This window comes from Cydia splendana, chromosome Z (assembly GCF_910591565.1).
Source record: "Cydia splendana chromosome Z, ilCydSple1.2, whole genome shotgun sequence".
Lineage (NCBI taxonomy): Eukaryota > Metazoa > Arthropoda > Insecta > Lepidoptera > Tortricidae > Cydia > Cydia splendana.
In genome coordinates, this window is record NC_085987.1 from 12,882,607 (window position 1) to 12,895,716 (window position 13,110).

Here is a 13,110-nt window from a genome sequence, read left to right on the forward strand (position 1 = left end):
CTGATAAATAAAAATCTAGTGACTAAAGTTACATATTTGATAATTCATATATTATTAAATTGCCATAAATAATCAGTGGTATGAAGTGAATAACTGATATCGATTGATTTATAATAACTTTAGTTTTTGGATTGTGGTTGATTTTGCAAGGTGATAGTTGCAGAATATGCATTCACTACGGATACCTACGTGGTTATCATAACATCCAGAGTTCCGTTTGTCCGAAAACGCTCATTAATTTAGATTAATATGATTGCAATAAATTAAGATTACGATAGAAACATTCAGAAATGCATTGGGTTCGCCACCTTGTTGACCTAGTTTAAGTAGCGGGCCTTGCGACCCCTTCCTCCGTCCGGCGCATGAATCGCGAGCACCGCGCCGCGCTGCGTTGCCCTTCCTTAATCTTGTTGCTACTCGTATGGCTGCAGTTTTTAAGTAGGAGTGTTCAATTTGATTTAGAACTTATTTACGTAACTACGACCTCCATCGTGTACCTATTCAATCGTCAATCAATATTTCGGACAAAAGACAGTCTGGTGAGTTGCTGTCATCTAATTCTAATGTGTGTTCTGTGTGTGATATGAACTTAAAATGGTAATGGGTGGAAGGATGGAAATGCAGCTCACTTCGTCGGTGTCCGTGCCAAAGAGCAGCAGGTCGAAGGGGATGGCGGCCACCAGGTCGATGAGGAACCAGCCGCGCAAGTAGTGCATGGCGATCTTGGCCGGGTCCGACTCCACTTCGTCGGCCGCGTTCACATACGTAGTGCGAAAATTTATCAAAATGTCGATTATGAAGGTCACGTCCACTGTAAGCATATTAATACTCATTGAAATGGAGCCAAAAAATCCAATCTAATCCATTTTACGGTGTCTTAATTTAATGAAAATAATCATACCGATCATATCAATAATGACAATAGGATCCTCGCCAAAGCTCCGCGAGCGCTTATCGAAGTCAGGCTCGTTAAGTTGAAACGCGGCTACGTATGGAGTAAATATTGCAGTGTAGATGACCAATATTAGGATCAACCAATCCCAAGCGGCCTGAAATAAAAGATTATAAATAAAGTCACATAGAATTTCAAAAATATCGACAAGTAAACACTGTTCTTTAAGGTAAGGTTACCAAAGTTCTGTGAATGCGTGTAAGGATGACTCACGCTAGACCGGGCCGGAGCTACCGGAGCATCGTTTTCTATGGAAAGCACCACGTGATCTCCGATTAGCCGTCATAGAAATTGACATATCGGACGCCTCGGCCCGGGCACGGATCGGTCTAGCGTGAGTCCTCCTTTAATTGGCTTTGCTAAAATAAAATAAAAACTATCGAAAGTCTTCGATCATCACTATCATCAGTCAAGTGTGAAAGAAATGGAGGAACTGAAACATTGCAACCCTTACTTACCTTATAAGGAGAATGGTGAAGTATAGTACAGGGAGGAGAAGGCTGAGTAGTTCCCTTGTGGCCGGCCGCCGTACCCAGTGACAGTACCTGCGAACAATATCATCGCTACTTCATCAAGTATTATTTACTCAGTGGCGGATTTGCAGTCTTCGCCGCCCTAGGCCCCAGCCCCTATAGCTGCTCCTTTCGCAGCACCCATCATATTGACTACATTTTAAGTTATTTCTTGTTATCATCAGCAATTTTATTGTCACAATTTGCCGCCCCTAATTTTTTGCCGCATAGGCCCGGGCCTACTGGGCCTTAGGGCAAATCCGCCACTGTATTTACTCGTGTGACCGTGTTCTTGTACACGCTTAATTCATTTACGACTAGGATATATGCTCTTGCGGCTGAAACATTATTTATATATCAAAATTCTGTTAATGTATTTTATATATGAAAAATAAATATGTAACACATTCCTCTAATCAAAACACTACAGGGTATGCTAATTTTTACAGCATGCTCGCCTTAGTATGTTTACTGAGGTTTCATTATATACTAAATAACGGTAGCGAGGAGCGAAACTTAGAAATTTAAATATAATTACTGAGACTAATAAAGTTCAAAAACTTCAAAAACATTAATGAAACTCTATAGATTATTAAAATATAACGTTAAAAAACGCGAAACTAAACCTAAGCTCATTCTTAAAGGTACACAAAACTTAATAAAAAATGTGGAATTTTTATTGTATTTTTATAAATATGAATTATATGTAACTATTGTTTACTTTGAGATTACGCTGCAGGATTGTGAACCATTACACTTCACTAAATGGAGTGATAATCAGTGTAACACTAGTCAAGCACTTCTCTTAATAAGAGCATATGTTATTAAATACATTTAAGTAATTACGTTAAACAGTACTGTTCAAAACCAATAACACTTTTTAGTAAACCGCGTAGATTTGACAGCCATCTATCTGCTATCATCAATCTATAATGTAGGTAGATAATCATGTCCAAATTATAATTCCTTCTATGACGCTGGTTGGGCCAGCCAAGCTCGCTGTGCCCATACCATTTTCCTGAATAATAACTACATTGATTGTAATTATTAATGGAAATTAAAGATTCGTATTTGTAATCAAACCGTTAGTTAATCATTGACAATGGCATATACGAGTATTTCAGTATCTTACAAAACCTATCAAGTATAGTGCGTCAAGCAAATCTTGTCAGTAGCAATGTAAAGCAAACTAAAGTAGGGCAACACTCAAAGAGTAGTATTGCGCTAAGAAAAGCAGCAATGTACAATGTACATCGAACCAAAACTTTTTTTTTCCGCTGAGCGCGCCCGTCAATTCAAATTGTCACTCGCGGATTCTCTATTGAAAATGTTTGAAATTGTTATTAATAGGTATGGACGGACAATTTAAAAGCGGTGTGTGATGTTGATAAAAATGATTAACTAATTTGAAGATCTCAAAATAAAATTAGAAGTGGACTATGCAGAGGCGTATTTACAAATTTGGCGCCCCGGGCCATTTTGATTTGCCGCCCCCTTCATCAGTGACGATAAAGTACAATTTTATTTAAGAAAAAATAAACCTGCAACAGGTACCTTTGGGGTGTGAAATAAAAAAAAACTAAACATTTACCATTTACTCACATAGGCATTTACATTGTTTTCCTATGTACAAATTGGTTGACAAAATCATCATAACGCTAAAAAAAAAAATAAGCGCTGGTGGCTTAGCGGTAAGAGCGTGCGTCTTTCAATCCGGAGGTCGCGGGTTCGAACCCCGGCTCGTACCAATGAGTTTTTCGGAACTTATGTACGAAATGTCATTTGATATTTGCCAGTCGCTTTTCGGTGAAGGAAAACATCGTGAGGAAACCGGACTAATCCCAATAAGGCCTAGTTTCCCCTCTGGGTTGGAAGGTCAGATGGCAGTCGCTTTCGTAAAAACTAGTGCCTACGTCAAATCATGGGATTAGTTGTCAAGCGGACCCCAGGCTCCCATGAGCCGTGGCAAAGTGCCGGGATAACGCGAGGAAGTTTATCAATAACGCTGTCGTAATTTAAAACGTTTGTCAGCTCAGCTTCTATATTAAGAAGAGCTAAACTATTCAGGCGCTCTCCGCTGATAGTGGAACGTAGATAATTTTTTTATTCTTTTGAGTGCAGAAAGGTGACGTCACTAATGTCACTATTCTAGATACGGATTTATTTTATATGGGCCGTTTTTGTCACTCAATGACGATGCGACCTCGTTATATTTGCCTGATCTGATCGGTGACCGGTGGGTACTGCTGGGTTTTGGCCATTGAGAATCAAGGTGAGACATGGCAGTCAGGCTGGATATAGCTAAGGAGTTCGGTCGGGTCTGGCATCGAGTCTGCTCGAGGGACTATGTTATACAAATGGATCGCTAGCTTTTTTTCCGGTAGACGCACATGAGCCGTATAGTAGACGGAAGCTGCTCCGATAGTGTGGACATTACCGCTGGCGTTGCACTAGGTTCTGTGCTGTCATTGCTGCATATCAATGATAATCATTGCTATGCAGACGACAGTAGTAGGGATGCGTATTACACAGGCCGTACCATTATCCCTCATTCTGTGGTGCTGGAAAGTCATGAAAAGTATTGTATTTGTACCTGATATCGAGAGCACTCTATCTGTACTGAGTTTCGGCATGGGATCGGAACACTTTAGTGAGATTCAATACCACGAAGACACAAGAACCGCCCCGCCCGTATGTATATAGTCAGATGGGTCACAAATAATGTTAGGTACGTAAGTGAAAACGCGAGCGTAGCGAGCGCGAAATTTTTTCGAGAAAATAGTAGGTAAATTTTTAGGGTTTCGTACTTTAAAAGGAAAAAAACGGAACCCATATAAGATCACTTTGTTGTCCGTCCGGCCGTTTGTCTGTCTCAATATAAAGGGTCTTGACATGACAGAGGTCAGCAAAATCGACAAGGCTTGTTATTTAAATTTTACAAATAAATAGGGGAGCGACAAAATTCTGGTCGACCCTATCTGAACAGCTAATAAAATATTTTTTTGACCCAAATTTGCCGCCCCCTAAAATCTGCCGCCATAGGCTTCAGCCTACTCAGCCTAGTGGTAAATCCGGCACTGCGCCGTACTAATACTTCTTGAACGAAAATGTTGCTTAATTTAGGTACTTGTTGGTAGATATTTTTAGCAATTGGTGGGGTTTGAAGCGTTCGTTTGTTTATTAATTTAAATGTCAATTAAAATATAATAAAAAATATAGCTAAGTTTGATTATAAAAGGCGCCCAGAAAAAGCCGCAAGGGGGCGGCTTCGCCGCCCCCCTGCGGCCTGCCGCCCCGGGCCATGGCCCCCTTGGCCCTATGGTAAATACGCCCCTGGGACTATGCCGTTAAACAAGAATGTATGAATAAAATCATTGCTTCAGCAGGTAGATGTCCTACTACTGGATTTTAATATTTTATTAGATTTCTCAGTTGGCACTGTAGGCATTGTAGGCATCTTAGCTTTGATTAAGCACAATCTTATTTAATATATTGGTATTTAATGGCGACACAGCAGAAATATGTCTTGAAATAGAATCGATTCAGAATGTAAACAAAGATGATGGCTGTCATTCGCGATCCACATTCCACAGATAAAACACAGACGACACGCGATTTTCGAATTATTCGAACACAGTGTTGCTAACCCGCGATTTTTCAAATTTGCCGCCGTTTGCTACTGACAAGATTTGCTTGACCCAGTATACATACAAACGTATAACTAGCTAATAGAAAACATCGCTAGCGGCTAAAGGGGCCCACTGATTAACAGTCCGTCGGACGGTATCGGCCTGTCAGTTAGAACAAAATTTTGACAGTTCCGAACAACTGACAGGCCGATACCGTCCGGCGGACTGTTAATCAGTGGGCCCCTTAAGAACTTGATTATTTTTTCTTGTTTTATTGAGAATAAGTATTTTTAGTAGGAAGTATTTACAAGTTCAGTGTAATAATATACTTAATATACTGTTTTTTTTATCTGAATGCATTCAAACTTTTTTTATTTATCTAACTGGATTCTTAAAAAATGCAAATGTTTAATGATGGAGGCAGGGAGAGAGGGGCCCACTGATTAACAGTCCGCCGGACGGTATCGGCCTGTCAGTTGTTCGGAACTGTCAAAATTTTGTTCTAACTGACAGGCCGATACCGTCCGGCGGACTGTTAATCAGTGGGCAGTGGGCAATCTTTACAAATCACAGAAAAAAGCGTAAAGACGTTTTTCCTATTATAAACTATACTTTTATAGTTTATAATGTTTTATGGTGTCCGAGTGTTACGAGGAACTCTTTGAACTCTTAAGTAAGGTAGGTAAGTACGTGAAGGAGAAGTTAGAATGAACACTTGAACATTTTGCCTAGTCGAGGCAAAATGGTGGAGGCAAAAGTAATGGTTCTTTTTTAGCATTTAGTAAGTACCTATATTTTAGCAGTTACCTAGCGCATATGTTTCTATACGAGTAAGTACTGTTTGGCACGCTACATAAATATTTATCCCACAAATAGCTATTACATTTCACCATAATTTAACGCAGCTGGGGCATTCCATGAAAACGGCAAGATTTTTATGTAGCTTTTTTAACAAAATCCATTATTTAACCCTTTATAAGGCCCCAGTTATACAGATATGCTACGTGAAAGTTAAATACACTACCATGTTTGTAATGTACTGGGGAACACATCTACGGCAAAAAAAAAAACGAAATCATTAATAAAAACATGTGGTCAATATATGCACTCAGCCTGTTAGTGCACTTGAGTTTTCAAATGATCTGTTTCCAATACACCTATTCATTGACATTGACATAACAAACATAATGCTATTCATGTCTCTATGTTCATGATTTTAATTTGTTTTATTGTTTATTGATCTTTAAATTAGTATATTATCTCTTTGCCTGAGATACAGGATTATATTCCTAGTTCAGGCGCACGTAACAATGTACGTAAAATGTAAAAGTTCACGCATAATGTAACATTAGCAATAAGGTTTTCTTAATAAATTATTCTTATTCTTATTCTTATTCTTATTCTTATAACGTGCTCTGTACAGACTGGCGTTTAATTGACTACATACGGTAAATCGAACATTATTGTGTATCTTGTAGTGGGTAGGATTAATATACGAATATCACTGAAAAAATTATAACCTGTGGCCCGTTTCACGATACAATTTACAAGCGGAAGTCTCTTTCTATCAAGGAGTTAGAAAGAGACTTCCGCATAAAGTTCTAATTACAATACTTATCGATATAGCATGTAACCTTTTATAATTTTATTAATCTTAAAGTGGCAAATGATACACTTTCCTGACACTACAAACAACGTAGTACAGTTATTGCAATTCACGATGGAGAGTGAATTTATCAAAATTAGACCTTGTCATCATACCAATAAGAGTCTCGCCACTCGCCATCGTGAATTGCAAGAGCTCTCATTCAAATTATTAGATACAGCGACGTGTATATTTTTAATAGTATAATGGAAACAATGACGATAGCTTGCTTCCCTTGACAGGCATAGTGCATAAGTTGACCACATACTATAAATTAATTAATTACACTAAAATTAAATACTGACCGAAAAAGTATGAATGAGGAAAGAAAGCCTGATGTACTCGCTATATAATACCATTATAGTTAAATAAAAAAGAGGATGTTCTTCTCCGTAAATGTTTATTAACTAAGTGGTTTCCAAATCGTCTCTGCCTTATAAAGGGTTAAGCAATGACTAATTGTAGCTCAAAGTATTGGCGCAATTATGTGTTAGAGTCGCTTACGTAACATTTGCTTTAACGCCGAATTTCTTTGTCAACTTACGTATTATAGTAAAAGTAGGTTATAATTATAAGGTTTCTTAACAAAACAAGCTGCTTTAAGATAATACTAATAATAGGTACACGATAAAAAGACTAGCTAAGTCTCTAAAATAGTATTACTAGTCTAGAAAAGTCAAAAAAAAGTGTGCAGATGTTGATTTCGTAACGGTGGAATGCTCTAGCAGTGGTGATATTCCTACAATATAGGTGCCCCTGATGTTTACCCCAGGTTATTTAGGTACCTACTTGATTAACATAAAACATTTTCAACTATCTTCAACTGCCTAGTTAAACTAAGAAGTTTTTTTTTTGATGACTGTTAATGATATTTTAGGGTACCGTAAGTTAGACGTCTGTTTAAAAAAATCGGGCAAGTGCGAGTCGGATTCGCGCACGAAGGGTTCCGTACCATATAAAAAAAAAAACAAAAAAAAAGCAAAAAAAAAACGGTCACCCATCCAAGTACTGACCACTCCCGACGTTGCTTAACTTTGGTCAAAAATCACGTTTGTTGTATGGGAGCCCCATTTAAATCTTTATTTTATTCTGTTTTTAGTATTTGTTGTTATAGCGGCAACAGAAATACATAATCTGTGAAAATTTCAACTGTCTAGCTATCACGGTTCGTGAGATACAGCCTGGTGACAGACGGACGGACGGACGGACGGACGGACGGACGGACGGACGGACAGCGAAGTCTTAGTAATAGGGTCCCGTTTTACGGAACCCTAAAAACGATTATGGTATCACTAGCTTTTGCCGTCGACTTCATCCGCGTGTATTTATTTCCCGAATCCCACTTTCAACCACCTTTTAACCCTTTTACTCGTAGGGACCGAATTTTCTAATTGTGCCTTAGATTATTTTTTCGTATTTTTTAAAATTATCTGTTCCTACTAATTTCAAGTCCCTGCTAAAATCGTTCTCGTTACAAACTTTCAACCCCTTTTTAACCCTATTAGGGGATGAATTTTCAAATGCGCTGAAATTACTTTTTTAAACTTATGAAAATGTCTTAATCGGATAGTTTTTAATTTAATATACAACTTGATTCCCATACAAATGTTCATCCCCTTTTTGCTTCCTCCCTTAGGGGTTGAATTTCCAAAAAATGGTGCAATTACTTAACTTTTATTTTAATGTAGGTTGAAGAAGAAGTTTTAAGTTTCAAGTTCCTAACTTAAAATAAAACTTGATCCCCATACAAATTTTCACCCCCCCTTTAACCCCCTTAGGGGATGAATTTCCAAACACGCTGAAATTACATTTATTTTAATATAAGACTTGAATGTCATACAAACGTTCAACTCCTTTTTAACCTCCTTAGGGGTTGACTTTTTCAAAATCGCGTCTTATCTCTTGTACACTTTATAAATGCAACTTAATGTGCAACTATCCAGCTTTTGTAGCTTCGGCTCTGCGTTGATGAATGAGTCAGTCAGTCAGTCGGGACACACGCATTTATATATATAGATTAGGTAGGTAGTAAGCAAAGAGATTTCTATTACCTCCTTGCCGATAGTGGGTAGCCCGTTGAGACCATTACAGGGTGGTTCGAGACGTACGACGCTCTTGCGAGAGCCGCGGAAACCGGTGTCGCGCACACGGACTGAGGAGCGCCAAGCGGAGGGCAGCTGGTCGTCTCGAGAGCCGCGCGCGGACGCGGTGCGCCGCGAGGTGGTGAGCGCGGCGCCCGCGCCGGTGCCCGCGCCCGGCGGCGTCACGATCAGCGGCACGTCGGGGGGCCCGCGCTCTTCCATACCGCTGCCGCGCCAACGCTCTCACCGGAACCCCCCGTGCTCGGACGCCTCCAGGTGCTCACATTCCAGCACCGCCCTCTCGAATGCCGTGGCCGACTCCAGTAAAGCGATTGCCGAGTTTTGCATAGATGCGTGACTCGTGTCTCCGAATACTCACAAATTAAGTGTTCTTTAGTTTCTAGAGGATATTAAATCCCCAATGCTTAATGACCAGAACAGTGAAACTGAACTGTTTTTATACGTTTTAAAGTTTTTTGGCTCTGACAACAGTGATATTATGTATGTTTACAATGGTATGGTTTTATGATTCGATACATAAAATTTTCTAAAAAAAAATTGATTAGAAATGAATAAACCTAACCTGACTGTCCTGCACTATGACTGGAAGGCCATAGAGGAAGCGAGTTGCCCTGTCGTTTTAGAGAGCCTAGAGAGAGCAAGAATAAAAGGAGCTATGTAGACAATCTCTTCTTGGAAGGGGCTGTATGCCGGAAAACAACATAAAGCTCCATTGTTTACGGACGTTTGTCCGGTTTAACTATCTATGCGTACTATTTCAATAATATATATACGAGCAATGAATACACATGTCACTCAATATAAACATTTGATGTTTCTATTCGAAATGATATGAGGTACATACCTACGTTTTATGATATAACTAGAAATACGGTAAAATAATTATAATAATAACCTAATCTGCGCCAGTGGCTAATCTTAAACTGATTTATATAATAGCGACAGATTTTCTTTGATATAACTAGTGTACCAATAATATCTGGGTGACATATATGGCAACTCAAAAAATTAATTTTCTCTATAATGAAACTTTGGTTTTATGAGTATATCAATGCACACTACACATCAATACACATAAATACATTGTTTGTATTTTCAAGCATTTACCTATATTTCTAAGCTATATAACATAAGAGCTGTTTTTGAGAACTGATCATACTATGTAGAGAGACCTCAAAATTTTGAGAACTGATCATATGTAGAGAGACCTCAAAATTTTCTCCACGTTGATACCTTTGTTTTGTTATGGACGTTAGTAATTAAATAAGTTTTGTTGGTGGTTACCTAAGTAACTAGCATTTAATGTCAAGATAACCTATTATTTTTCCTTTTCATCTTTCAAGACCGTAAATATGTATATTAAGGCAGGTAAGGTCTTCTATAATTTGTGTCAGAATTAATGCGTCATATTTTAAGAAATGTCACGATAAGATATCTATTGTAGGTATGTTCAGTTATAAACCTGGTTGGCAAGCTGCCAGTAGCCAGTGGTGACACTTGTGGTTTCTACACCAAGATACAAATCGATTAATACTAGCCTGAGAGGCTGCAGATCTTTGCTGTTCATTTCGCGGTTTTGTGGACTTGCTGTCGTCATCTCTCACAATACATACTAAACGACTTAAAGGACTTGTAATCAAAATATTCACTTGAATGCGACGACGCATATTATAGTTATGACGTTACGTACACGCACATAGTCGCTACGAAGTGCTACGCCGTAGATGCCCATAGTAAGTATTTGACCGTGAAAACACGTTAAATCGTATATTTTTGTTATCTTAAGCCATTATTATAAATATTGTGAATTTTCAAAATATTGCCCTTTTCGAGAATTGATTTATTATATATATGATACATTACGCGTTATTTAGGTATATTATTGTGTATAGGTAATCATAAAGTTATATCAAAGATAATATGAAATAGAGAGTTACTATCATGGTAAATTATGTAGCTACAGTACATTTACTGCCATCTTTCGACAGACGATTAAAACTGTTAGAACGCCACTTGACGTTTATATTAATATTTAATAAGTTAACACATATCAGTGAAAGAATAAGGATCAAAGTCAAATGGCGCACGGTGGGCTGAAAATCGACCTCCATAGAAATAGAAACCTAAGTCTTAAATTTGGATTTTTTTTCTTGGAATAGCTTTTGTTGCGTATTATTATGTCCCAAAATGAATCTTAGTTAATTTGGTTGGAAAAATAATTAATTATATTTTTTTTTTCAAAATTATTGTATGTAGCGTATCAGAGAAATAAAATTTGCTTCGAAAATAATAAGTTAACCGTAATATCCTCGCAGATGCTTTTGGTACTAATTATTTATGATTTTTTGACATTATCAGAATCTTGCTACAGGGTGCACTTTTTTTTAAATTGATAGTTTTAATATTTTTATTTATTTTATATTTTTTATTGAAATACATTTATACTCATTATTTTGACTATAAGTAAAACATGAATCTGATTTTGTTTGAATCAACTAATCATAAGATGCAAATTAACTTCAAAGTGATTTTTAATTAAATGCCAAACAAATTCATTCTTAAGGCTTCTACAGACCTTGCATAACTGAAATAAATAAATAAATTAAATAAATTATGGTTGAAAATTATTATGCTACAAAACGTTATACATAAAAATATTATAAGTATCGATAAATATGCTTTTAGCTGGTATGACATTTAATTCATTATTATAACTTACGCGTAGTGAATTGTTGTTCGAATCAAATGTATAGAGCGTATGAGTAAAATGGTTTTATTTTCAATTGACTACTCTTAACTCTCGTAAGTTTATGACTCAATGATTCTTTTTAGTCAAAATAATGAAAAATTATATTTCAATATAAAAAAAGTCTTCGTTATTTTTTAATAAGTGCACACGGTAGTTCTGGTTATGTCAAAAGATCTTAAATGATTGGTTCTTTACACGGTTAACTTTAAATTTTTGAAGAAAATTCCGTTTTACTCATAGGGTGCACTTTTTATTTCATCGATGATTTTAATTTATTTTTATTGAAATACGTTTATACTCATTATTTTGACTAAAACATGAATCTGAGTTTGTTTGAATCAAAAACTTACGCGTCGTGGATTTTTGTTCGAATCAAATGTATGGAGTGTATGAATAAAACGGATTTTTCTTCAAAAATTAAAAATAATCCGAAATTAGTTGTCAATATGTTAATTTGTCAAACACCTATCTCTTTCATTAAGTACACAGATAATATAGAGGTTACATAGTAATAATGTATAAGGATTTAATGGTTTTATTTTCAATTGACTACTCGTAACTCTCGTAAGTTTATGACTCAATGATTCTTTTTAGTCAAAATAACGAAAAAAGCTATTTCAATATAAAAAAGAAAATAAATACGGGATTTTCTTCACAAATTTAAAGTAAACCGTAATATCCTTGCAGATGCTTAAAGTACCAATCATTTAAGATCTTTTGACATAACCAGGACTACCGTGTGCACTTATTAAAAAATAACCAAAGACTTTTTTTATATTGAAATATAATTTTTCATTATTTTGACTAAAAAGAATCATTGAGTCATAAACTTACGAGAGTTAAGAGTAGTAAATTGAAAATAAAACCATTTTACTCATACGCTCCATACATTTGATTCGAACAACAATTCACTACGCGTAAGTTTTTGATTCAAACAAACTCAGATTCATGTTTTATAGTCAAAATAATGAGTATAAACGCATTACAATAAAAAATAAAAAAATAAAAAAATATATTAAAATTATCGTTTTTTTTTTAAAGTGCATCCTGTAGCAAGATTCTGATAATGTCAAAAAAACATAAATAATTAGTACCAAAAGCACTTGCGAGGATATTACGGTTAACTTAATATTTTCGAAGAAAATCTTATTTTTCTGATACGCTTCATACAATATTTTTGAAAAAAAATATATAATTAATTATTTTCCTAACCAAATGAACTAAGATTCATTTTGGGACATAATAATACCCAACAAAAGCTATTCCAAGAAAAAAATCCAAATTTAAGACTTAGGTTTCTATTTCTATGGAGGTCGATTTTCAGCCCACCGTGCGCCATTTGACTTCTAGCTATTCCAAGAAAATTCGATTTTCAGCCCACCGTGTGGCATTCTAACAGGTTTATGTTCTGTCGAAAGGTGGCAGTTAATTTACAGTGGCTACATAATTTACTTTGACAATCCGTCTCTATACACTCTATTCTCTTTGGTTATATAAACACTAGAGCTGTTGCCCGCGATT

General features: G+C 36.4%; 1 protein-coding gene across 3 annotated transcripts in view; it reads right to left on the minus strand.

Annotated features, from left to right (window-relative positions):
- LOC134805102 (potassium voltage-gated channel unc-103) overlaps positions 1 to 13,110 on the minus strand; it is a 41,636-nt gene that overhangs the window by 15,636 nt on the left and 12,890 nt on the right. For 2 of the 3 annotated variants that reach the window (XM_063778401.1, XM_063778402.1), the window contains exons 2-4: positions 1,411 to 1,497; positions 902 to 1,049; positions 630 to 811 (exon numbers count right to left, since the gene is read on the minus strand). In XM_063778401.1, coding sequence (XP_063634471.1) covers positions 630 to 811; positions 902 to 1,049; positions 1,411 to 1,497 — 417 coding nt within the window. Of the gene's footprint in view, positions 1 to 629; positions 812 to 901; positions 1,050 to 1,410; positions 1,498 to 8,789; positions 9,302 to 13,110 lie in introns of all 3 variants that reach the window. The other variant, XM_063778400.1, reaches the window with a different exon arrangement.